General features: G+C 40.2%; 1 protein-coding gene across 1 annotated transcript; it reads right to left on the bottom strand.

Annotated features, from left to right (window-relative positions):
* Positions 1-495: 495 nt before the first annotated feature.
* On the bottom strand, positions 496-23337 carry ACTR2 (actin related protein 2). Its single transcript, XM_066316471.1, has 9 exons — positions 23180-23337; positions 17526-17636; positions 12458-12673; positions 8921-8993; positions 7000-7136; positions 6084-6233; positions 5244-5389; positions 4728-4860; positions 496-3571 (listed from the first exon to the last, which is right to left on the bottom strand). The coding sequence occupies exons 1-9, from the start codon at positions 23225-23227 to the stop codon at positions 3401-3403; spliced, it is 1185 nt and encodes a 394-aa protein (XP_066172568.1). The 5' UTR covers positions 23228-23337; the 3' UTR covers positions 496-3400.
* Between the last annotated feature and the right edge of the window lie 4365 nt (positions 23338-27702).

The following is a 27702-nucleotide window of genomic DNA, read 5'->3' as shown; positions in this document are numbered from 1 at the left end:
CTTTCAAAAGCCACATAAATGCATCATGAGTGGTGGACCAGTCATCAATCCACTCACGTCCTTCTAAATGCTACAGGTCAACCCCACATGCACTTTTTCTACCAGTTAAAATCAGGGATGCAGGTGAAATAGCACATGAAGTCACAATGCCAAGAGTTTTCCTAAACAGGGCATCATTATGTGGCTTCTGTCCTCAGCCAAGGATGCTGAGGTCAATAGAAGTTGAGGGCTCTTCCCAGTTTGCAGTATGGAGGTTGAACTAGAATAAGATTCCCGTCCAAGGATAAGGATTTTTTTTCTTTTTAAAGGAAAGGATTGAGGGAGTGGAGCACTGGCTAAAGGATGGAGTATGACAGCAATCAGTAGACAATGTGTTATTTTGTCATGTCAGATTTCCTCAGCAAGAGCAGCTCGTGATGGTTTTGTGATGGAAGTTAAGTTAGAGAAAAACTGACAGAACTGTGATTTCCCAAAGGAAACAAAGCAAACATAATCTACTTTGAAAAAAATCTGATTTTATTTTCGTATTGAAAAGACCTGTCAATTTAAATAGATGTTTATTTCCATTCATGGTCTCAACCAGTGTTGTGTGTTAACATTATTCAGAACTGTATAAAAAGCCATCTGTGTTACATTGGTTAACATCCTAGAACACTGGGGGAGGGGAGGGTTTGAAGCAGCTTAACATTAAAAATAGGATGTTCCCAAAAAACTCACAACTGATGCGGCATCTTCTATTCTAATTTTATAGGAGCTGAAGCATTTCGCAAATACAATTCAAGTTATTTGGTCTTCTAAAAAAAAAAAAAAACACTTTAAAACCAGATTGCTTTCATAGCAGTGTTGAAGCTGTCAGCTGAGAGAACACACACAACGCTCTTGTGTGTGCAAACACAAACATGGAGAACCACACTGAGCACAACTGGAACACCCCATTCAGTGTCTGGATGACGAACGTGTTCCTCTGAATCCATGATCACAGTTCATTTTAAATGCTAGTTGCCTTTTTTAATATATACATGGTTTCCATGGAAACCCAAGATTCTGCACAATCAACTGACATTTATTACTCATGGTGCTGTGAAGTTCTCTAGTGAAGGGGCCAAATTCCAAAACCTTTACTCAAACATGCACATACCTCACTGAAGCCAGTAGACAGGGGAGAAGATGGTTAAGAAAAGGGGTTGCAGGGTCAAGGTCTAGATTTGAAAAACCACATGACAGATTGTCATTTAAAAAAAGTTTTTAAAGTCATTCTTTGGTTTATTTCCATGATTCCCAACACTGTCTGAAAAGCCCAGAGACAGTCACATGAGAAATCACAGCTCTAAAGCAAGCCCACAGCATTTTTAAGTCTTGTGTATTAAATGTTGAGAAGACTACAGGAATTCAGAGTACCCCTTACATTCATGTCCCCAAAAATCTAGTAACTGCTTAAGTGCATGCACTGAGGCACGACCGGCATGCCTGTAAATTCGTATTGTTCAAGTTAAGAGTAAATATAGCTGCAAAAAACCCCACCCACCTATAATTAAATGGTCATTACTAGCAATACTATAGTGACTGTCTTGTTATTAAAGAAATGCAGACATAGTTTTTGCCCCTTTGGCTCGCTCAGCCAAAGGAAGCCGTCTGCTCAATTTAGAAAGGAAGCACGTTTTAAAGAGTCCGAGGGAGTTTAATATTTCCATGTTTCTGGGGTCAATTATTAATGTAAAGATGTAGACAAATGGCAAGTATATGAAAGCATCTCTCATACATTCCAAGGTTTGGAAGTCAAGAGCACATCTTGACTTCCTTATGCTTAAATGTTATGGTAGGCTTCGAAAACCAGTAAGAAGTAATATAATATTTTCTATGGAAAGTAAAGTAGGACTAAGTCTAGCTAGCATTTGTATGCAAGCAGTTTTTGCTATGCTTTATGTAAGGCAGATTTTATTGCAATGATAGTTACCAGTCTGCTAGTAGGGAAAAAAAAAAATACAGGCAACTATACTCAGAGAAGGTGGCTGATAATTACTAGTGACAACTTCTATTTTTTTAGAACAACTCAGCTTTAATGTACTTTCTGGAAACAGCATTTTCATCACTGGTTTTCACTTCCTTCCCCACCCCATGTTAAGTATCAAAAAATCAAGACTGGATAAAATGAATTGTGGCTATTTACCAACCAACATCTCCTATTCCAATCTTATTCTTAACTGGAACAAATAGAAGTCATTCTTTATAACCTACTGCCACTGGTTGTTTATAAATATCTGCTTGCTGCAATAAACACTGGTCATTGAAATATTCATTTGCAGTAACTACTTGGCACTAGGTTAATATACTTGTAAAGTTTAATGGAAGTGCTTCTGATGTACATACAAGCACTTAAAACATCAGACTTTTTAAAACTTAGTTCTGGGGCTTTAAATATCTATAGTTACAGTTCTCACAAGCATTTCTGAAAGTATTAAATCTCTTCAATAAGTTCAGAGGCTCCTGTCTCAGCATATCTAAGTTTCAACAATTACACAACAGCTAATTTAACATTCTTGCTTCCTATGCTGAGACAACAGGGTACCAAAATTTAGTTACAAAAAGAGGCATTTTTGGTCAGGCTGACCCCCCCCAGCTGTCCCTTAACAAAAAAGAAACACGGCTCAAACCTGTCTCCTCTCTCCAGAAAAAAAAAAGACACCTAAGGCCACAAATGTACACTTGCCAGAACATCAGGTGTTTCTCTGTTCGTGGCAACTGCACATTCCCACTTAGAGAAACACAGTCTGAAGGCCCCACCACCACCTTTAAGGATGAACCACCTCAGAAGCCAGTTTAGGCAGCAGTGCATATGAAACCACATTACATCGAAACAGTTGTGTTAAAGTCATTCCAGCTACTTCAACTAGGTTTTTAACAATGTTTAATCAAAATTTCCTAATTGCAGGAAAGAAAAAAAAAACCCAAAAAACTTTATGTAGAGAGGCATAAAGATGCGAAGATAACCACCACGATGATCCAATAGCAAAAACTCTTGTTTAAAGGTTTTCTTATGCTAAAAAAGGCACACAACCCCTTGTAAACTAGAGACAAAAGCTAGCAAGACTACAGCAATAAACCCAGAAGAAAAAAGCCTACCAGAATTACCCAATTGCCTACTGGGAGGGAACAATGAAGTAGACAGGCTGCTCTTGCTCCGTTCTGTTTGCAGGGAAGTGGTCAAATTTAATAGTCAAATGTAGCCACATTAAGAAAAACACTGAACAAAAGCTACTACCCCAAGAAACCAGAACAAAACCTGACGTTTGGGTCAAAAGGCCACAGACAGGCCCTTCCATAGCATGGAGCTGAGTGAGTTCAGAGATTGGCAATGAAAGAAAAAAAGCTTTAGACACGTGATGGGAACAAGCTTTGGGATTTATCGAACAGTCACACCAAGCTTCTCCAGCACACGCACTCCCTTCTCTTGGTATTCTTGTCGGGTCATCCAGAAGTTGTCTTTGTCTTTCATGATGTCTGCTAGAACTGCCCCACCCAGAAACACCATGTGCTTCCGACGAGGGGGATCTTCGATTCGGATCTTAAATTTCTGAGGAGGAAAAAAAGAAAAAAAAAAAGAAAAGAAATCCTTAGTAGGATTCTCGAAATGAAGCTTTGTAAAAATGAAATCTGGGCTTTCCACCAGAATAATGAAGTGGAAACTGTCTAGTGAGAAAAATGAACTAAAGAACTGAAATGTTTGCACAGGGCACTCCGTGTGAGCTTTCAGCTTGAGAAACTAAAGTAAAATAATGGCTTTGCATTGGAAATTACACACAGCTACTGACATTTGCCCAGAAATTGTACTTTCAGCATATCAACAAAAAACTCAGGATTCAGAATACCGACAGAAAATTAAAAACCCCATTTATGCATTTCACGAACACTACTAAAAGTGAAATCATTCCTAATCTTTGATGGTTAAAATTATCAATAGTTACCAGACCATCAAATCACAAATATTTTAGAATTATACCAATTTACACAATCTAAACCAGCTTCACTAACTAATATTCCCTTAACTTCTTCAGTGCTAAAGCTCTCACTTCAAGAGCAAAAATGACTACAAAGCTATGACTGAAATACTGTCTCAGATGTAAAACATCCTGTACAATTGAGTCATTCCACAGAAGACCTTCAGAGAACACTGTATTAAGAAACAGGGAAATTCAATTCAATTCACCATTAGAAACTCCACTCAAAGGAATTTTTAGTACAACACACTGCTACTTATCTCTGCAATGTGCCTGTGTTGCCTGCTTATCACAATAACCAATGGAAAAGGGAGACTTACTCCACCTGAAAGTGTGTTAGAACTCTAGCCTCTCTCACTTTTGAGTATTTCACTTGTAGTATGAACCAAAACTTTCACTGATTATTTTTTTTTCCCAATGACAACTTTAAGGCACAGAAACTCCTTAGATTTGTTTAACCAACATCACAATTTGTGTGCTGGTATTCATCATCCTGTTTTACATTCGAATCAACCCAAGACTTCAGGAGGGCTACTAGCAGGGTCTAGAAGGTAATTTTATTGCAAGTGCATACAAAGCAAAGGCAGGGGTGAGGAAGAGGGGCAGAGATTTTGCAAGCTGCAGGGAGGGCCACCCGCAGCATCCCTCATTCCTGACCACTTGGTTCCCTCTAGTGGGGATTCAGGGGAAGCCTCTGAGCCCCCAGGGTGCAGCAGCCACCAAGATACCCACCGAGAGTTTCTCCACGTCTCCTTTCAGAACTCGTTCCAGGTAGAGCTGTTTCAGTTCCCTCTCCAGCCGTGAAGGCAGCCCAGGGTACATGGTGGACCCTCCAGACAGCACAATGTGCTTGTAGAACTCAGACCTGCCCCCAAAAAAAACACTCTTTGTACTGTTGTACAGTTTACTCTGTACTACAGTAGTACCTGTACAGACAGGAGAGTAAACACAAATATAAAAAATCACCACACAAAGACAAGACTGCACGGTTTCAGCAGACGTGCTCATGCTTTCCCAGAAAGCAGAAATAAAAAAATATTGTGCTTTCAAGATTTGATCTTTGCTCATTCTCATTGAAAGTTTCCAGACAACCTGTTAAGCTCCAAAAATTCAGCCTGAGCCCAGCTCCCAGCATACACCCTCCTCCCAGGAGCACAAATCGGTGTCTAAAGCAAAAGTTGTTACTTTGAAGACAGTCCTTCCATCAGCTCTGCACCTGGAGTGAGGATTTAAATGTTCTGCTCTCACCTGGTATCGATGTCAGCAGCCTGGATGGTGTTGAACAGCAATTCAGCCACACCAACCCCCTCGACATTGATTAAGTGAGGCTGGAAGAGAGCCTCGGGTGCCTCGAACCGTTCTCCACCAACTTTGATAATCCTGCCATCTGGGAGCTAGGGAAGAAACAACACCATTGAAAAGACTACTTTTAGCCACTTGAATGCTAAAAAAAAAACCCCAAGAGGAAATGACCTACATTGCTCCCAAATGTTTTAACACAGGAAATTGTTGGTAACTGTCAGCACTGCAAGAAGTCGTTCAGTAGTACTGCAAGAATATACAAATGCTTTAATCACTCTGCAGTTGACTTGGAGACATCAGGGGCCAGACATATTGATACTGACCTACCAATATTTCCCTGCAATACCAACTCCTAGCATCAATTTTAAAAATTATCTTACAGCAAGAAAAATGCTTTTCTGCAAATTCTTCCCACTGTGATCACAAAGTTTCCACTGAGAGCTAGTTTACTTTTTCTGCCACTAGATATCAGTGCCATGTCTCACTGCTGCATGGATGAAGCTGAAACAATTTCATTTGCTAGAGTAAGCCCACTTTCTCTACAAATTCCTGTATTATAATACTCAAATTTCAAAGATCTACAACGACAAAAATGACTACAAAGTCTTACAGAAAATCTGGAAAGAAAAAAACCTATAGAAGATTTCCCCAGAACCAACTAATTTGATTCTACAGGCTGAGAAGTGAGCTACTGCCAACAAAAACTGCGAAGGAATCAAAGCTGAATGCTACCTGAATTTAAACCTGGGCAGTTTAGGACAAGGAAAGCTGTCATGAGACACTCACAGTGTAGGATTCAACTAGAACCGTTGTCTCTAGTGCCAGCTTCTGCTCCTGCTCAATGTTGTATCCCACGTAGCACAACTTCTCCTTGATCATGCGAACCGTCTCAAAATCAGCAGAATGGTTGAAGGCGTAACCTCGCAGCAGGAGGAGCTGCAGGGAACACAGCAGGTCAGCAGGAAATGAGAGGAACAGCCCAGATCTCTCCTTACAGGGATATTTAAACACATGACTGTTCACCTCCCCTTCAGAGCTGTAAATTTGGGTTTTAAGACAAATCCGTCCCAGCGTATCCATTATCCCCAGAAAAGCAGCAGCATTATTCCATATGGGAAATTTTCTTCATCATTAGAACTTTCAGCATAACCAGCACAAAGACAAATGAAAAAAACCCCAAAGTAATTCTTCCCTTTAGAACTTCACTTCAGAACATTCCCATATTTCAGTTTAACCATAAGATTTGTCAATGTAAGATGTTGCTTTTATTTAAAACGCCCAAAGAAATGAATTGTCTATTAAACATGTCTCTCATTTAATAATCAGGGAAGAATCACTACACTGTTTTCCACACTGGAAGGAAGTCTTTCTGAAAACAAGTGATTTGAACTTAGAAAATACAATTTAGCTTTCACCTTAGGTATTGAGAAAGCCAACTTTCCAAACAGGGAATAAATTCCCTTCCTACAAGATTACCACAAAGAGAATGTGATGTCTCTGAATAACATCAGTATCAACACATGTGACTTAGATGAGGAAACACAGTAAGAACAGACTGAAGCAACACAGAGAATACAGTTCTTACTGTAATTAACATGAATAACAAAATACAGAGTGGTTTCTTGCTGTCAAGGGATTTTGACTTGAACCAACACACCACAGACAGCACCTCAATCTTAAACCCTCTTCCCTCCCAGCTTACCTTAATGAGGTACCTAGTGATATCCCTCCCAGCAATATCTAACCGTCTGGTGAGGTGAGGGAGGGAGAAACCTTCATAAACTGGGCAAATGTGAGTGACACCATCTCCAGAGTCCACCACAACACCAGTCAACAAACCTAAAAAAATGCAGGAGAAGCATAACTTCTATTGCACTTCCATAAATAAAGCAGAAGAGCAGCGAGTTTAAGATAGGATTTTTCACTGTAAACTGATACAACCTCTTTTCTCTCAGTCATCAGTAGATACTGAATGTTAGGTTTTCATCTTACTTTTTTAAAAAGTATTACTTTTACCTTGATGTTTAGAACTCTACTGATCACAGTTTTATGTGGTGTTTTGACATCTTAAATTGCACTCTAATTAAAGGGAGTATCTATGTTCATTAAATGCCTATTAGGGCACAAATCTGTCCACTGGATTCAGTTGTGCAATCTTTTATTCATTTCTGAAATATTAAGAAATCTAGAGATAATCAAGCCACAAGTTTACCTTGTTAAATTCTTGGGACTTGTTGATTTTTACTGGTATTTAAAAAAACCAAATACTTTTGTAAGGTAGAGAATATCTGGACTATACAGCACACACCTAATATTTCCTCACACAAGTGGCATTAGGCTGAACAAGATTCACTTTCACAGACTAAAAAAAATCAACTCTCACGAAAAAAGTTTACCACAAATTATTAAATTCTAAGGTATACAAAACAGATATCATGAACATGTAGAAACAGAAGTTTCTATACTTAAGAGGCAAAAATCAATGGTGAAAGTTGATCAGAACACAGTTTTATAGTTTCTCACAAGCTACTTAAAGCAAGAAACCATATTTTAAGGAGAGACTTAGGAAGTGTGATGCACTAAAATGAGGCACATCTCTATATTAGCCAGTACCTTAATCTTCGAAGTAATATAAAGAAGTAGGATGGTTTAAAAGACTTTAAAAAAAATTCAAAAGCAAATGTTTATGTGTCCCTTGATTTTTACAACTTAAAAGGTCTCCAGCTTTGTTTTAGATGATGGTATGTAGAAACACTACAGACTGCTCCAAGTTGTCTCACGTTCTGTTATTCCAAAGTAACAGAGCACTACACCAAAAGGTACACGTACAATTGCAGCAGAATTTAAGACTGTAGATGTCAGTTAAATAAATATTTGTAAGGAATCAAACCAAAGAAAACCATGGAGGGAATATTTGATAGCACAGATTGCAGAAAATAAAAATTAATATTCAGATTTGCAAAAGTGGTTTTGGTTCAAGTAGTTATACTGACTTGCAGTACCTCATTGCTTTTGGTCCTGGACAGAGACACAGTGACGTGTTAAATTTATGGATATGGATATTTATGTCCTGCTATGTGACAGCTAAATACACCAAGTCACCAACAAAGAGATGCAAGGACTAATGGTATTAGAACTGATTTGCTTGAGTAGCTTCTTAAAATCCTAGATGGACTGAAGTCGATGGTAGAATTTCCATTGAATTCAGTCAATCCATAATTTTCTGCTCAAGCTGAGGACCATTTCAATTTAGTTTATCTACAGCAAAAGACTCAACTTTTTATTCATTTTTTCCCCTGGAAATAGTGCAAAAGTCCCATGATCCCCTTCTTGAAATTATTTATGGTAAAAACTTCTTTCTTTTTCCGAAAATCCAAAGTAAGCCATGAAGATTTGATGCCGAAGGGTTTTGAGGAACCAGGTTTTTGCATTTATCCATGAAAATAACACCAACAGTGGCATCTATCAATGGTTCCTCAAAACAAAAAGCAAGGTGTCAGTCAGAGCCAAGTATCCTTAGAGAACAGCATGGAATTAATCTCCAAACCCAGTGATGCCATGCTAATACTTGGGCTCAGTAACACATCTGGAAGCTTAAGAAATTTGAGGTTAATTTTGCCTACCTTGAGCATAGAGAGTGAGAACAGCCTGGATGGCTACATACACCCCAGAAAACTGGTAGGTCTCAAACATAACCTGTAAGATGAAGGCAAAAAAATCAGCTTCCAAAACAGGCCAAACGCCTCAAAGAAATTTCATCCGTGTTTGAAAACTGTATTTCTAGAATTATGTATTTCTACTAATCAAAAACACTCCCTGAGAATTTTCATCACACAGATTCTACACAAACATTAGAGACACATCTGCTTTGGGTTCTGTATTTTACCTGTTCACACCAGACAAGCCAGATGAAATATTCCACATCCATTAAGCAAATACTTACAAGAAACCCACACATCAATTTTTACAGCTTTACACAAATTTTCACTTTTCCAAAGTGCTTAATGAGTGGGAGGCAGTACTTGTAGACCAGCCAAGCGGTTCATTACTGAAGTGTGACTTGGGAATAAAATGTTTGTTTAAGATGTATGCTTTCAAACAAAATTCAGGCATATTTCATTCTTCATACAGACTTTGTACAACTGCACCCTTGTCAAATAAAGACCAGACTCGTCCATATCAGTATCACAGGTTGTTCTCTGGATCTGGATCACCCTCTTCCTTTCTTTAACGGGCAACCACTGACAAACTTTTAAATTTAGTGTGAAGTCCACTATGGAGAGGACACTGCAGGACTGCAGAACTCACACTCAAACAGGAAAACCAACTCCTTGTCTTGTACACCATGTTTCCCTAATCACTGAACTAGTTTCAGTTAAGAAGCAGCCCAAGATTAAAGGATGTAGAGTTTATAGGATCTTGTCTTCTTCCTAAACACAAGAAAAGGCCAAGTAAACAAATCATGCTGTACAGCAGTTTTCCCCTCAATAAGCTTTACCAGGAAAAATGGATGAACTCTGATTATTCCAATACATACATACACTTGCTTTTGCTATCCTGCAACCTTCTGAACCCTTCTGGGATTAGAAACTGAATGAATCCTAAGTGCTCCCACAGCTCAAGTAAAAGATATCTAAATATTTTTGAAGAAAAAAAGCTGATGCCTGACAATTTTAGAATTCTGAACTATATAAAGAACCTCCTCCGTTGGAACAGTGTGAAAAGGAACAGAAAGGGAACAGTTGAAAGGGCAGCAACTCAAAATAGATCCCCTTTGAGTAGTCATTGTCTAAACCCAGCACTATTCCAGTATTTTCAAACAACTTGAGTGCTTATTAAATGAAAAAATAATGTATGAAAAATCTAAATTATCACCTTCGTACAACAAAATCAATATTCAAATGGCACTAGTTACTGCCTTCACATGTACCAAACCCTAAAGGCCTCTGCAAAACCTTTTATAACCTTTGGGGGTGTTGTCATTCTTTCTTTCAAGAAAAAAGAAATGCATTCTCCTCTGCATTAATTTCTTTGACATGGAAAACGCCTTAACAAAGGGCATGTATGTTAACAAATCTCAAGATATAAATACTGAGCACAATGTTTCCCTGAAGAGCTGCTTCTTCACATAACAGGAGATTTTTGATTACCTACAAACTGATGTTCTAACTGGGTACAGAAAGGAAAAATTAAAGACTGGGGAAAAAAAATACAAGGAATCCTAGATTGGACTAGATGAAGTTACTCTGCTCAAGTGTCTCTACAGCTTCTTGATTTGCCAATAGAGTCTGGCTGCTTCTGAGGGTGTTACACAATGAGAGTGCAGCAGATAAGGACAAACAGCAAACACTCTGTCAAGCTGAGGAGCAACCTGGCTCTTGTACATGCTATGAAAGGAAAAGCACTTTTTAAACACATATGTTATAGTACAGCTGACACGTGAACTTTTGCTGCCTCACCACTGCAGGGGGCTCTGACAAAGGGATGGAATGAGGAGAGAGAATTACTGGAGACAGAAGGAAGGACAGCCTATATAATTATCTATCAACTTTATATGGTCCAGATGACTGAGCTTTTCTTCTAAAATGCTACTGCAGTGTATCCCAAAATGCAGACACATTATTGTATTTACTGCAGGCTTTAGGAAGTATCTTCATTCATTCTGGGCTCATCTCCCTGGAAAGGAGGAGGCCATGTCAAAAATGGAAGGAGTATAAATACATTGCAGTTAAACTAAATATTGCAAGTTTTCATAACGCTGTGTTCCATTAAAAACACTAATAGAAACAATGAGCTTCTGTGTAACTCAAATTTAAATTTACAAAAATGGATTCTAGTTCTCACTAATCTTCTGCATGATGATTAAGTATCTCCGGTCTCTGGGGTGGTGTTAAAAAGGCAAATGGAGCAATGCAAATATTCTATCAGAATTCAGAAGCCACACTGGACTCTTGAATTTTTGGTATAAAATTACTTGGCATGAAAACAACCAAAATCCATCCCTTTGTATTTATCAGGAAAACAGAAACAACAACACTACTGCTGACAACTAAAAAGCAAAGAACCCTGGGCAGAAAATAGAGCCACTCCTGCAGTGTGGAGGCCACCCAGAATAACCTGCTCTGCCTACCACACCACAGCTGGCTGATATACAGTACATGATATTACTACTGTTGCATTACCTGATACTTAGGTCATAGGACCCTAATTGCTAAAAAACTATTTTGAATTTAGGTTGCACAGTCTGATTTTTTTTCACTTAAGTTTTCCCAATTTTGCTAGATTTCATTTGCTCCCTGGTCACTGAAAGAAAGGATTAGTGCAAATGTATTCACTGCCAAGTTGCAGAAAGCACTACTGTAGCTGTGACATCAAAAGGATTTCAAAAGAAAGATGAGGATAAATGTAAATTCTTAACAGACTAAGCAATGAATTTAGGGAAATATATATATACAAGCTTTGATGCTCAATGTTGTATTAATTGAAAATACCTATGATGCTTATGAGAAAAAAAATTCAACAAAACAGAAAACTAAACATTCTGTTCTCATCAAACATTACTGAGTCCTTGTCACAGGTACAGGAGCTAAACAACATATATCTGACAACCCACACTGCCTAAGCTGGAGCTTAGAGCACCCAGAGCAGCACCCTGAGACTGAGGATACAAGAACCAGGCTTTCCTTCTTACAAGGCTTTCATTGATAATCCCTAGCACTAATTAAAGATTAGAGCATTGGTTGTCATCACACCTTCATCTCAGCTACCTCCAACCACACTGCTCCATCTGGTAAGCACCATCTAGCTCCAATCTCCTCTGCATTACTGGCTTATACAAGTCCAAGTCATCTAAAGTAATTAACATCCATCCAACAGCCAGTAATCAACATATCCTGGGTATGTGAAGACAGACATGTAGTTCCAATTCTGTGTTTTAATGCTGCTATTAATGCTGGAGACAAGGAGCCTGCTCACAGCTCGTGAATGAGATCAGCTGGTTTGAATTTAAGCACAGTAGCATTCATGCCTATGGCTGAGAAGGGGTTTTGGTCAGAGAACAGAACTGCTTTACTGCAGGCAGTCACTGTGTGCTGCTGGAACAAGGAATCTCTTAGCAATGCTGCAATGACTGTGTATCAGCTCCCACCAGACACACATACCTCCACAATCTTCTCCCTATTTTTAGTCGGATTCATGGGAGGCTCTGTGAGGAGGATTTTACAATTTTTTGTGTCAATATTAAGTTTTTCTGGTCCAAAGGTGTAATCCCAAAGGTGCTTCATGTCATCCCAGTTGCGGACGATGCCGTTCTCCATGGGATAATTCACTTCCAGCATGGATCGTAATTCACTGGCCTCATCACCAACCATCAGATCCTGTCAAATTTCAATACAAAAGACATGTCAGCATTCACAAAGTTTTCTAAGCACCAAACTCCTCAAGAATGACAGTGAGGTGCTTCAGCCTGAGGCCAGACGTGCTCTAAAACAATGCCCACATTTCTGAATCATTTGCAGGTACTTAGGAGAGAAGTAGAATATATTTCATGTAATATTGAAATTTGGCTCTTACCCATCCCAAAGCTTTTCCAAAATAGATATTATTAATTTGATTTTTTCAATTAATCTTAAGGAAACCAATAAACCCTGTTAGAGCTAGAGACTACAAAGACTTTGTCAGTACAGATGTTTCTCCACTGACACCTCCAAAATTATTTTAACAAATACTAATTTCTAAGAGCCGAGAGATGCAAAACAGCACATAAGGGTAGTAGGTGGGATTGGCAGAATATTTTTCCATGCATGTTGCAAATTTCTGTGCACAATACCAAAAAAGGAATAATGAGTGGTGAATAAGCATACCGAACAGGAGCAAAAGCAAATAAGAGATTATAAATTCCACACCAGACATTAAAAGAAACAATGGTTTACATATTGCCTGTGTCAATAGGGTGTGAAGAGACACATCTGAATACAGAATATAACCTCGTCTGCTCCTTGCCAAAAGTCCCAAGCCAGAAACCCCAGTAATGCATTCTTGCACAAACACAACCAACTAATGCAATTTGTATAGTCATTTCACACTGATTAAGCAATCTGTTTATTAACATTAGTTATGCAAACACTGCACATTCAAATTAGTAACATCACATCTTCTCCTTTCCCACGTATTTCCCACAGGAAGTATGCACAATAACATCTTATCTTCGCTCCTCATTAGATCCCATACTTTTCTAAGGAAGCCTAAACTGACTCACTTGTACTTAGGCTGGAAGAACATATTTCTAGGAACCATTAGCTCTGTGTCCATAATAATATTAATTGGGGGAAAAAAAAATAAAAGAAAAGCTAGCTGCTTCATCCAAGCATATGCCACGACAGTTTGCAGGTGCTGCAGCACAGTGGAAGTGAGGGTTATTCAAACTACTGTTCAGTGCCAGGGAAAAAAATAAAGATGCACAAGAAAAAAAAAAATCTGGCATCCAGTTTATAATGCCTATTTTAGATGTAACCTAAGCAGTTGCTGTTGACTATATAAAAAAAGGAAGTTAATTGAAAATAGTTTAAGTGAAACCATTCCTCTTGCACCCCCTCTCCGTGACAAGGTGTTTTATTTCCCTTGCACAGCAGATCACGCTTCAGCTCTCGACTGCACAGAAGACAATAGTCAGGACTCCAACACTTTCAACCAAAAGCACTCTGGTGAAATCAGACTATGAGAACTCCACCATGTAGCCATGTTACTCATGAGAATTGAAGACAACACAAACTCCATCAGTCAGAAGAATCAGAAGGGGTTTTTTGTGCACTGCTCTTTGAGGCTCTAAGCTGCCCAACAGGACACAGCCCAGGAAAAGCTGCACTTCAAAGGTGCAAAGCGAAAGTTGCATGAAACTTTCACATCCTTTTAAAACAAAGCTAAAGGGCAGAACAATTGTTCTCTCTTGAGAAATCAGCACTAGCACACTAACAAACACGTTACACTTGGCAGTTGCAGAGGAAGAAGGACAACACAACCAAGTTTGCAGAGGAATCAATATTGTAGCATCCAATGTTTCCACCATTTCCTTACTCAGTAGTATCTAACTGACATCTGAAGGGTTTCTTCAAACTCTTGGTTTGTGATGTTAAATCGAGCAATTTCTACTGTTAAAGATGCTGAGTTGATCTTTCACGTTGATCTTTCAATGTTATTCTTGCATCTTGCAAAACTACAGGTTACATAGCATTTAAAAGCAATACATAACATAGTCTCATTAATTAGTTGCCAGTAAACCAAAGCAATGAACAATGTCCAAAATAAGTATGTATTCAAATGTAAAATGTAAGACAAGACAAAACAATGAATAGCATTTAAAAAATAACATAACAGCTACTAGGTCTCATCAAGCAAAAATGGTAAACAAAAAGCACAGGGCCACCTCACTTACCATCATTTTGTTATTCTACTTCAACAGGTCAAGAAAGGTGAAGAAAAGGTAGAAGCAAGAAAGTCAGAAAAGGCCTAAATGAAATTCTCAAATTATTTTAAGTACACAGTAGAATTAGGCTGAAAAGAGATGCATGTACAGCAGGAAATGATCTGAGTTAGTTCAGTTAGGGCCAAACTAACGTTATCAGGACATCAGATTCAATTGTCTCTTTAGAGGAAGTTACTGCTACATGTCAGTGCCAAGTCATGTTTAGGCTCCCTAGACTGCAAACAAGATCAGTGCATCTGCCTATCTCTCATAAATAGGATTCTGTGTATAAATACTCTGTAACAGTAGAGTTTCACCCTGGGCTAGGTGTATATCTGAACTAGACAAGACTCTGCACAGGACAATTGACCACAACTAGCTCTGACAATTGTAAATTCAAATTTTGTTTTAAAAATTCACTTAATATAGCCAAGAACTGAAAACTACTCCTTAGTACTGACTTCTTAATACCCCCCCAAACCTGCTGCACACTAGTAAATCAGTAAAAGCCAAGAACAGCATCTATGCTTCTGGTTTCAGTTGCAATTTGAGGCAAAATAATCCCAGTAATGACTGAATCCCTGAGTAGGAGAAAAAGCTATAGCCCTGATGCTAGCTGACATGAGAATCCATAAGGAAAATCCAAAGCAACTTGAAATTGGTAACTCAATGGATGATAACCACTGTTTTTAACACCTTCCAGCCTCCTTTCACAGAGTTTCTGAATTTCACAGGAGAGCAGCTTTCATGGATAGTTTTGAAAAGTTAAACTGATAATCTCCTTGCCAGCTTCCTTTACCCAGCTTTAAACTTACCCTGTAAGAACTCACAGCGTCTGCCTAGAATTAAATTTTGGCATAAAACTCATCTGCTAAAATACAATTTTTTGGGAAATCTACAAGATTCTCACAAAGAAAAACAGCACTCTGTGGCAGGGATTTCTTCTCTTGATACACTGCTTCCTTAAGAAAGGGTGACAAGCTGTTATAGGCAGATGATATAAAACCTCTGGAAAGAATCTAGATACATTTTATGCTCTTTGAAATACACCAACACGATCCATGCTCAAGCAGAAGACCAGCAATGTATGTGAGATGATAGTTTACAGGTTCTTTTTGCTGATCTCATAGCAATTACCCACTTCCTTCTACCTCTTATCTTTTCAATGCAGCACTGTTATATGTAACAATATTAAATTATCAGAGAATACCAAAACTGATGGGGCAGGCTGTTTTGAGTCAGCTGGAAAGAAAACAGGACTTCAACAGTGAGATTTCATGCAAGAAAATTTGGGGGGGAGTTCAGACTCATAAATCACTGCATAATTTCATAAAACTTTATCAGGACCTCCTTCAAGGAGGCTTCTCACATTAGGTTCAAGAAGATATCCAAAGAAATACCTCTCCCCAAATCTTTCTAGAAAAAGGATTATGTTTTCTGTCTCCTTACAAAAAAAAAAATCCTCTCTACTGTGGAAGGGAAATATCTCTATCCTCTCAACTAAATTGTCCTAGCTGACACAGGGTAAAGCATTATTGGGGCAGCAACGAGACAAATCCACAATCACATTTTGAGAAGCTCTAGCATCTTTCAGCCTTTTGACTTCCTTGTAGGGCCTCTGCTACTACAACCATTTTACAGGCAGAAGCAGAAACCCAACAACTCAAGTCCTCCTCGTCAGCTACAGGGTTCTGAAAACAAGGAACAGGACTGGACTGAAAAACTGGATAACAGTTTTTCTTCTTCCTAAACTGCTGTTCAGAACCAGTAAGGAAAGCAAAACTGAAACCCTATATATGTGTGGTCCTACTCAACCTTGGCTGGCCTAAATGGGCACTTCCACAGCTCTGCAATGCTGCCTCTGCTTCCTCCTCACTCTCCAACTGGAGTTTGCATGATGGTCTAGTGAGGCACTCATTACTTTACTTGTCCAAGAAATCCCTCAATTTCACCTGGATCAGCTCATAACATGCCTGCACAAGCAGCATGACCAGCACAAGGTGAGAATTGTGTGGCTGGAAGCAAGAAGGAAGGATGTGACCACAGCAGGGCCAAGACATTTACCGAAGCTCCTACAGCACAAGCAACTAACGGCATTTGAAGTGTTACTCCCTAATTACGAAATGAGTGAAAAATTACAGCTCCCTGGACTTCAGAAAATGAATTCTCCAGCAGTGGTTCTGCCCCCCATGTCTTGGAATCCTGCCCCAAGACAAAGCAGCCTCTCCCTCTCTAACTGGTGTGGAGCACCCACGTCCATCAACAGCAAAAGGAAAACGAAAACCATAGAAACAATGAAACGCAAACACAACCAAGGCTCAACATCTCGTACAAGATCACAGATGATCAACTCTGAGTAGAAAGCAAACCATACAGAAAAACCTGGAAGCTCCAGCAGTTCTTCAGCATTGTCTCAAAAACCCACAAGTACAGCTTGGTGACAGTCAGTCACTCCTGTCTGATTTCTGCCTTCTAATCTTGACACCATTTAGACATTGGCATTTGAAGCCCCTTTTTGCCCAGAACCACTCGTGCCCTACCTGCTGCCTCCTCAGGTGTACTATCTGAAGGCCTCCAGTGCTTTAGATTACCCTCTTCTTAACTTTGTAGTTTGTGACATGCTAAAATCCAATATAGAAATGAATCAAGAGATACTGAAACAGCATAAAAGAGAGTTAAGGAAAAAAAAATTCCAAACATTACACAAGTTAAAAGCTGCACTAAGTATTTTTATCTGTCAGAAAGAAATAATAATCAAAAAAATTTACCTTGATTTCTATGTTTCCTACTTTAGCAGTTGATCTTATAATGGGTCTTCCAACCAAAGCTGGAAAAATGTGCTCAGGAAAATTCGAGCCTGCATAGCCACATTTCACAAACTGAAAAAGAAGAAATCATTTTATTAAAATACACATTACTTCTGTTTACATATAGAAATCTGGTCTGGGATAAAAAATTAGGAGTCCAAATTTAAGAGCATGTGCCCCACTGGAAATCAATTTGATTTATACTTTCAAATCAATTTTACACATTTTAGATGATGCATAGATTTTTAAAACTGAATAAAAGTATTTTCCAGAATGTTTTTTAAATCTAGACTATCAGATTTTAGAGAAACAGTTTAAAACGAGTAAGTGTAAGTTGTAAAAAAAGTCCAGTGTCTGAATTTGGATTTCTTGCCACTCTATTAAAAAGTCCTCTAGCAACCTGGAGTCTGTAATTTTGTAATGGATCACTTTATAATGAGTACCCAGCGAAACCTAATTAAATCATCTCTCCAATCAGAGCACACAGTAGGATAATGAATTACACACCAGAAAAAGCCAGAAAACCTTGTGAATTCAAGTTTTACACTCTTATAAGAAGTGCTCAAATGTGAACTAGCAATTCAGACGGATTTCCTAAAGTTTCACAATTTTGAGGGTTTCCTTTAAGGATAAAGTCTGCAGTAAGCATTTCTAAAACCAACAGCACAACCATAACCTCAGATGATGGCAGTTCACACCAAACAGGATGCTCTGAAAGAGTGTTTGTCACCCAAATATATACAAAAGGAAACTTTATATCACTGGGCTCCAAGATAGTATACACACTAAGAAAACAATGACAATTTACTGAGCAATTTAAAAATACATAGAGTCACTACAGGAGGAAGTTCAGTTGTAAAATGTGAACTTTAAATGTGCCAGCAAGAAATTACAAGTTTAATTCATGGGAATCAGCAAGTTATTTTGATAGGATATTTTCACGTATTGTACTCTGATGTTCCACCCACAGCTCATATAGAAGAGAGAGAATAAGAGAGAAGGGGAGAGAAGGACTCTTCTTTTATTCTTGATGCACAGTTTGCATACTGGACTATATTAACAGCCAGAACAGAACCAAAATTTTTCATCTGCAAAATTACCCAACCACTGAGGTGCAGCAGCAGCCACCCAGCACCATGGGATCCCTCAGGTTGGAGGGAACCTCAGGAGCTGTCTCATCCAATGCTGGGCTCAAACACTGAATTCTGAGCAGCTTGCTCAGGGCTTGGACCAGCTGGGTGCTGGGAGCCTCCAGGAACAGACAATTCACAGACTCCTTGGGACCCTGTTCCAAAATGTAATTCCCCCCTGCAGGCTGTTATTAAAAGCCATCTGCTAAAATTTTCCAAGTATTCCCTGAATTTTCTGAAGCAAGGTCTGAAGACTGCCACTGGAACAATTATCCCAGCAAAGAGTACAGCTAATTGCAGCTGAGAGGAATTCTGTCATTACACTGACTGTAACATGAAAAGTCACTCGTGCTGTTGCTCCTAATTATTCACCTTATTGCAGTAAAAAAGGGCACCTGCTGTGGAAAGAAATTTAGAGAGCCAGTTACAGAAAGAGCCAAGAGGTAATAGAGAGGAGAAGAGATTTTTATTTTGCTTTTTTGTGACCCCAGTTCCTTTCACTCCTTCAGCGCTTGCCCTCCAAAGGCAGAATACCTGAAGAATGACACTGTGTACACAACTCATTTCATTTATTCTACTTCAAACATGGAATACTCTGCAAAGGCAAGTATTTACCAAGTCTTTTTGGTTATACTAAGGCCAGACGTGCCTAGGAGTTGTATAGATCTTATCTGTGAATTCAAGAATGCAGCGCTGCTATGATGAAGCAAAGAGCAGCCACAAGCACTTCTGGATCACATACCTGAAATACACCAGAGTATCAGAAGGAACAGGATAAGTAATATCTAAACAGATATTAACAATTTAAACTCCTGAAACACCCTCTCAAAAAGCTCCACTGCTCAAATGTTTAAACCCTGCTAAACTCTCTGTATTTATAGAGCAACCAAAACAAAAAAAAAAATCTGCACAAACATCAGCACTTCTTGGCCAGCCTTTAAAACACCTCTCAGAATCACACACAACTACACTGACCTAAAAACTGCTGACCTACAAACCCACAAAAATTCTAACTATTTGATATGAATAGTAACTTCCAGCCTCTTTTTACATTAAGACCTTCCTGGGAAATTAACTGTGTTGGCAATTAACAAATCCTAGATTTTAAAAACAGACTGTCATTTCTCCAAGCAGCCTAAAAAAACAATCAAAACCAGATTTAATCAATGGGAACTGCAATGAGCGAGATTAAGCTTGGAAATTCACAGTCAGTTTCCCACTTCCTTCTGGCCAGAACACAGAGCCTTAAAAATGACATTTTATAAAGTCTGCTAGACTCTGTCATAGACAGAAGGGACAGAATTTTAACTTGCCTTCAAATTTGAAATTTCCCCTTTCAGTCTACCTAAAAATTTAATGAACAATAAGTGACCCTTCCTTTTAAGCCTCCCCATCAATGGGGGCACCCCCACTGTAGTATTCTCCCTGGCATTATTCTGAATATTCAGTATGTTTCTGATGATCTAACATTGCCTATCACAGCTGAAGAAATAGGCTTGGTAAAACTACCAACAGGTAAATGCATAGATCTATATAATAATAGATTTTGGATTCTTTTAGATTTTTTTGAAGGGGTACAGGAAACATAAGATACCTCTCCCTCCTGTCCCTTAGAGGAAATCCTTCAAAATCCTCAAGTAAATGTCATGAACTGCAGAACTTCTCTTTTCTAAGGCCCAATATTAAACATTCACTGTCCTGCCCCCTCTCAGTTTGAAACTCTCTAATTTAAGCACAGTGCACTTGTTTCTCTTCCACCTCTTGCTGTGCACATCCCTTACAGCAATTATTGAACAATTTCAGTGCAATGCTCATGTTTCCCACAATAACACAAGCACTCCATGAATCTACCCATTTCTGGAAGGACTTCATCAGCACTTGTTTTTGCACAATTTGCTACACATTCAGAACGTTCTGAGAGCAGCTTTTTAGCCTGCCTGTGTGCAAGACCACGTATGTAAGAATTTTTACCATATATAGTTTCTTCTCCATTTCACTGTGGTTTTATACCGTGTCTTTCACTTCCTACTGAGTCATCAAACACTGAGAACTTGCATGTATAAGTGTTCTTTCAAACTAAAAGAATGAGGAAGCTCACAAACACCTCACGTGACTGGTTTTAAAATGAACACTAATATTCTTATCAGATCCTGTGCCTGATCCTTTCCACCGATGCAACCCTCGAACAAAAAACCCTAAGTACAATTGCAGCAATTTTGCAGGGCAATAAGTGACTTTTTGTTTGGCCTCTAACAATAAGAACATCCACCTCTAAGCTTTTAGACCTTTAGAGGTGCCATTGCCTGCCTCCCACACCACATGTTGCAAGAACTTCCTTCTAGTCACTCACCTCTTCCTCAAAGATTGGCTGCAGCCTGATATATCAGAAGTCCTACTGCAGCCTAACAAGAACAGCAAATTTCAAAGACAAGCCTAATGTGAAAAATTCCCCTGATTTTTCCAATGAGTCTTCATTTTTTAATCTATAAGATTTCTGACACCTGGAAAGAGATTTATTTTCAATCGTGCTTTTAAGTGTGAGATGTCAGAAAGAACTCTAAAATAAGACATCTCTTGTCACATAGGAAAAATACTATTATCAAAATATTAATGATATAGAACTACCTGACATCTCCACATGCAGTTGAGACTCTGAAAGTTTTACTGAATGGAATTTTGGTCCAGCTTAGTTACCCCAATCCTTGTCCCATTATCCCAGCTCAATCTCAACATTTTGAGCTGACTGATTGAACAATTCCTTGTGACACTCTGCTCCCTCACCCAAACCCACAGCAGCTGAAGTGACACAGGCCCCTCCTCTTGCACCATAAAGGCACCTTCCACCCTTGTGGTTATTAATATCCTGCTGGTACAAGGCACGAGGAGAATAAAAGCATGCATCCAAGGTGCCTCTGGAATTAACAGCAGGTACAAATATACCCCAGGTTGTAAAAAAAAAAATCTCTGTGTGGCACAGAATTGGGAAATCTGATTGGAACAATTGCTTTTACCCTCCTGAGTCACATCTGAGACCAGCCAAGGCATAACACTGCTGTCAACACCAATACACTAAACATTTTAACATTTTACAACCCACTGATTACTGCCATCCACACTAATGGATGGAGCTCTGAATTATTTCTTTCAAATCTAGGCCTCACAATAGGAATATTTAAAGGAAAAAGAACATTAAAAAAAATCTCAAAGCAAAACCAAACAAACCAGAAAGCAGCTTCCATACAAGAAAATGCTTTTAAAAGAAAAGAAAATCTTTCCTTCTTTCCTTTTTCTCAATGACAGTGTAAGAAGTGCCCAAAGGCTCTGAACCCTAGCCCTATTAAAAATAATTTCTACTACATGAGGGTTAATGAAGACATCAAAACTGTCAAACCCCTGAACTGTCAAATATGATGTTCTTCCTGAACCATTCTAACCATTTCAGATGCTAACTGAAAAACCCTTTAATTTAGGATGCTGAATTGCTAATAACATCACCCTTTGTCTCAGCTATTCTTTCCAAGGCTTATCAAAAAAACCCTAAAAACTCTTTACTGCAAGTGTCCATATTATTTAAAAAAACAAAACAAACTTGGGTTTTTTTGGCTATTCAAGTGATCTAAATGTACCACCAGTTAAGGTAACTCCCCTATATTACTGCTTTACTAGGGGAAACCCTATATTGCTAAAAAAGGATTACCAAGGGGAAATATCCACTGATAGCATCTGATCTCCTTCTGCTTTAAAATGGTGTTTTTTTCACTGGCTGCCAAGGTGCCTCACAGCCTGACAAAAGGATGGATTTCCAGCGGGTGCCTGCAGCCTTACAGAGGCCAGAAAAGGTGGAAAGGATGGGGAGAAAACCTTTCATTTAAAAAAAATAAGCCAATTTGGAGGTAAGTGGCAGATGAGAGAGGTATTAAAGAAAGGATGATGCTCTATTTTGAACAGCAGCTGCCAAAAAAGAAAAAAAAAAAAACCCACAAAACCCCACCAACTAAGCCCGCAAACATTTCCCTACCCTCATAACCCTGCAGACACAGGAGGCATCCCGATTGCTCAACGCATAATGCGCTCATTCAGGATTTTTAAAAATCGGCGTTTTTGCCTCAAACGCTCGCTGTTGCAGCGGGACTGGCTCAGGTCACGTAGAGCAACGAGGCTACCGGCGGTAAAATCACAGCGCCGAGGGGATGGCGGCGGCCCGGCCCCGCAGAGCGGCTCGGGACCGCGGCGACACGGGGCCGGGGGCCGCCGCCGCCCATTCATTCCGCGGGCCCGCGCCAGCGCCGGGATGGCGGCCGGGCCCGGCGGCAGGGCCCGGCGGCGGCGGCAGGGCCCGGTGGCGGCGGCAGGGCCGGGCGGGCGCGGCCCGCGGGCGGTGCCGGCAGGAAGCCGGGCCGGCTCCGTGGGGGGAGTCTCCCGGCTTCCCCTTCCCCTCCGCGCCCCGCAGCAGGGCGGCTCCCGGCGCCGCCCGCACACACTCACCCCGGTGCCGTTGTCGCACACCACCACCTTCCTGCCCAGCGTGTCCATCGCTGCGACGCCGAGCGCGGCTCCGCCACCGGGACCGACACCGAGCGCGACACCGGCACCGCCCCGACCTCCGCCGGGCCCCCCGAGCGCGCCGCCCGCCGCGCGCGCACGCCGGAAGCCGTCAGCGCGCGCCGCCCGCCGCCAGCCCCGCCCCCGTTACCATGGCGGCGGCGGGACACGGGCGGCGGCGCGGCCCCGAAAGCCGGTCCCTGAGCCACCCCGAGCCTCCCCGAGTCACCCCGAGCCTCCCCGAGTCTCCCTGAGCCTCCCCGTGCCACCCGAATTTGCCAAGTCGGCGCTTTGTGTTCGTCTCCCGCCGACGGCGAGGCGGGGATGGCTCCCCTGAGGGCCGCCCGCCTTCTCCCCCTCACGCCGTGCCCTCCCCGTCTGCTCTCTGTCCTCGCCCCGAGCGAAATCAGGCCGCTCTCAAAAGCTTCTATTTGCCGTGAATGTTGTGTTATTCCAGAGCTCGGCGTGCCGGAAGGATAAAAAAAATCTGGGGTTTGTTCCTGACTTCTCTTGGGATGAGAAGTCAGGAGCAAGGGGAGGTTTTTCCCAGGTTTTTCCCTCCGTGCCATGAACTGGGTCGCTCCACTACGAACAGCAGCCTGTTAAAATTAGGTATCACACAATATAACCACGAAGGGGGTTGTATAATTATGAGAGTTAGGTATTGTGTGGAAAATGAGGCTGTGAAAGGCCGGTGTCCCCAACGGAGGCCGAGGAATCCTACAAAAATCAACTTTATTCGAATAAAGGGAGAGAGCCCACTGGGCCATACTCTTGTGGGTTTTCTCCCCAAGTTTTGGAGGACACAAGTTGTCCTCATTTCCCTAGGTACAGCCTTCCCATATTAAATATTCCCCCTCGAACGTGTATCCCCTCCATCATAATCCCCATTAAAATTAGCTGTTAGCCCAGCCTGGGTGGAGAAATTAATACTCATAAATCTATTAGGTCAGTGCGTTTTCTCCCCCAAATTCACAAGTTCAGTCCGTACTTCACTCTACAACAAACTTTCAGGGCTTTACTTTAGAAGAATCCATTCTTCCAGAACCTGGCAGATCCTTTCAGATTGAGCCTTTTAAGGTCAGTAAAGACTTTAAACCCATTTCTCCTATCGCATATGGATAGATGTATAGGTTTATGGTTGCGATTTTTTCTACCTATAATTTTACAGAACAAGTGAGAACAATCAGAAATTTTAAAAATACCAGACTATAGGCCATAACATTTGTCTTTTTTTAAACTTGAATCACATCCAGATATTGAGAATGAAGAAATGACAGGGTTGTGATACCTGGTAGGAGGAAGAGGCTATGGAAACAAACATGGATTAATAATCCAGGGGCATGCAGCTGTGATGGAAGGACATCCTGGTCACTCTGCACAGCTTTACCTGGGTACAGATTGCTTTCTAATACACATATGATTAATGACCTCATTTTAATCTGCTTTTCAGAGCATGGCACGGTTTAGATTGCTGGTTGAAGGCAGATGCATAAAGCAATTGCCTTAAAAGCCTGCTCTTTATCCAGAAAAATTAATTAATCTGTATGTTTTAAACCCTTCAGCTTGTTGAACCCAGCATAGAGGGTTCACTAGGGGAACTACACCCTGTTTCCTACTCTGCTGTTGGACTTTTTGGGTAATTCTGGACACAACACTTAACCAGGCTGTGCCTTAGTGCCACAGAGCTGGATATGGTACCATGCCACCTCATACTCATGGACAAAGCATCTGCAGTCTCTGAGTGAGAAATGTTTCATTTGGGGTTCAAATTATTTGTCAGACAGAATGATTCAGCTGTGCTTCCTCATGTACATTTACTCTGCTCCAAGGCAAACTCTGTTTTAATATGGCAGTGATGAAGTGAAAAAGGAGCAGACTTTCTTCACTAACCTTTCTGAGGTTAGATATTCACTAGATCTTAAATAGGTTATATATAAATATATATAACCTGTTACATATATCAGTTTATATATTAAAACTCCTTTTTAATAATTTTTGTAGCTTTTATCAGGTGAGCCTTTTCCTGCCAGGAATTTAAGGCCATCAGTTAAAGAAAACGCTGTATGAAAAAGGGTTAATTTGTTAACTGCCATTAGAATTTACAGTGTATTTAAAGTCTCTCAAGAAATACTGATACTGAAGTCTGGCAAAAATAAATGGTTAATTTTCTGTTTATAGCCCAGCATAAAGATTTCCTATCAGAGAGACACAGGTTCTGTACCAGAAGTACTAGAACTTACATCCTGCATGGTACAGTCAATAAATTCACTACTGTTCTTACTACCAACTGTTGGATGGCCATAAAAGATTTTTGTAATTTATTAAATGTCATGTACAGTGGAGGAGAGGAAATACAATGTGGTTTGAACAGACATCTCCTTTAAAACTTGTTTTACTGATTTAGCTGAACTGAGATATTACTTCTTGTTTTAAAGATTTTTTTTTTTATTTTTTTAAGCAGTGTCTGTAGGAGGAAAAGCCATGGAGAGAAGTGTCCACAGTTTCCTAACAGGATAAGGTGTTGTGGCTTGCTGTGACTTTTGTGAGTGAGCAAGACCTGATAGAAGATAATAAAAGTGTAATGACTAAGCAGAGTCATATCAGAGAAACTATTACCTCTCTCTTACACTGAGTTTAATAGACTTCTATGAACTTGCCAATTAAGTGCTTATCCTAAAGTGCAGGCACACAAAGAGAGGCAGGAAACACTCAGAATTCAAAAGAAAAATTATTCATTGCAATAGCTATCCTATAGCTCTGCTCAGTGTAGAAGAGAAAGGAGGGTGTAGTGATATCTTGCTTGCAGCAAAGCAAACAGTGTGTTCCTTAGTTCCACCTCCACTGCCCACAGAGCTCTCTCCCAGTGTAGGTGTATGGAATTTGGACCTGCAAACTCTGGCTGCCTGGAGGAACTGAGGCCTGCTCATTCCTGTGCTGATGAGGCTGGTTCCAATGTTGTATTGGCAGGGCAGGAGAAAGACACTCTACCTGAAAACTGGCATGAATCTTTTCTCTTCAATGATCTCTTTGGCTTCTTATTGAGGCATTTTACCTTTTTCTGGGGTTTATTTCATGACTTTCCCCAAACTAGAAGACTAGAAATATTCACAGAAAAGTGTCCCCTGACTAAACACTGATCATTTTCTGGATTTATCAAACTGGCTGTCGTGGGTTAAAAACAGACTAGATCATGGTTTAAAGGGCAGGTAAACCCTCAGCAGACACACCCTCGACACTGTGTGACTACTTCTTTAGTGTTAAGGGACTCTGACCTTCACCAGATCCTGAGTATCTCACTTTCCTGGTTCTCAGAGCCAACCCAGGTGCCAGAGGCAGTGTGGCCACAGGGGACAAAGCAGGATCATTTTCCTGCTAAGAAAAGACAATTTCGTTGTCAAACTTCACCAACCTTCGCCCGCTGAGCAGGCCTGGATTTCTGTGAAGGACAAAAGGATCTGGATTCTCCTCCCTATAAGCACCACCCAATTCTGAGTCATCTGAGCTGGGAGCACTGGCATAATTGCAAAACATCTTCACACAGATGGTATGATCCAGTGTAGGTTACACGGGGATTCTTGAGTGAGATATTTGGCTGTAATTAAAATACTGTGAGGAGAGGTTTTTATTGTTGGGTATTTTTCACGAGTGTTTCTTCACAGGGTGGAGAAAATGTTTTTCCTTTTTAGCGTCACAGGGTACAGAGTATGAACTTTTATTTTTGTTGGCTCGTTTCCAGATAAACATAAGAACACATTGTAAAGGTCACTTTGTGTTTTAGATTAAACAAAAATTCCATTTCATGTAGTGTCTCTAGCATATATCCCATCTGCCGTTCAAAACTTGTAAAACTCAACTTCAAACAAAGTGATCTTACAGAGTTCAGGCACTGCAAATCATCATGAATTTTGACCACTGTAGATGTGATGATGCTTTGGCACAAAAGCCCAGATCCATGCAGGGCATATACTTGTGCTGATTTCACTAAAATTTAGGGGCCACAAACAGTTCTATGGTAAAGAAAATCTGCCTTTATAGCTTTGCTTCTTATTTGAAACAGTTTAATTTCTGAGGTTTTAAGATGAAGCAGTGAAATGTGCAGATGAGATGTGTTGGACACTGGACTTATAGGAAACCTCTGGATGCTCTCTCTGGATTCTCTTATCCATTGCTCTAAATATTTTGTAGTTGTTTAGGCATATGGATGCAAGGTATTAATAAACCTGAATTCTCCACTGACGTCACTGGTAACATTTTGAGGCCACTTTTCAGAGATATAAATGGCACCCAGTGGAATTTCAGAGTTTTAGAAACCTGAGTTCCAGAGATTTCGAGTCTTTTTTATACCAGCCTAAGTGAATCAAACCATTTTCTGAAAACTGGGTTCCAGATATTAAAGCCTGGCAGGCAAAGCTGGGTTATCCAAAATTAGATGCCAGTTCTGAAAAGATAATTGGAACTGATGA

The sequence above is a fragment of the Sylvia atricapilla genome, chromosome 3 (assembly GCF_009819655.1).
Source record: "Sylvia atricapilla isolate bSylAtr1 chromosome 3, bSylAtr1.pri, whole genome shotgun sequence".
Classification (NCBI taxonomy): Eukaryota; Metazoa; Chordata; class Aves; order Passeriformes; family Sylviidae; genus Sylvia; species Sylvia atricapilla.
This window is presented reverse-complemented; position numbering and strand designations above follow the sequence as displayed.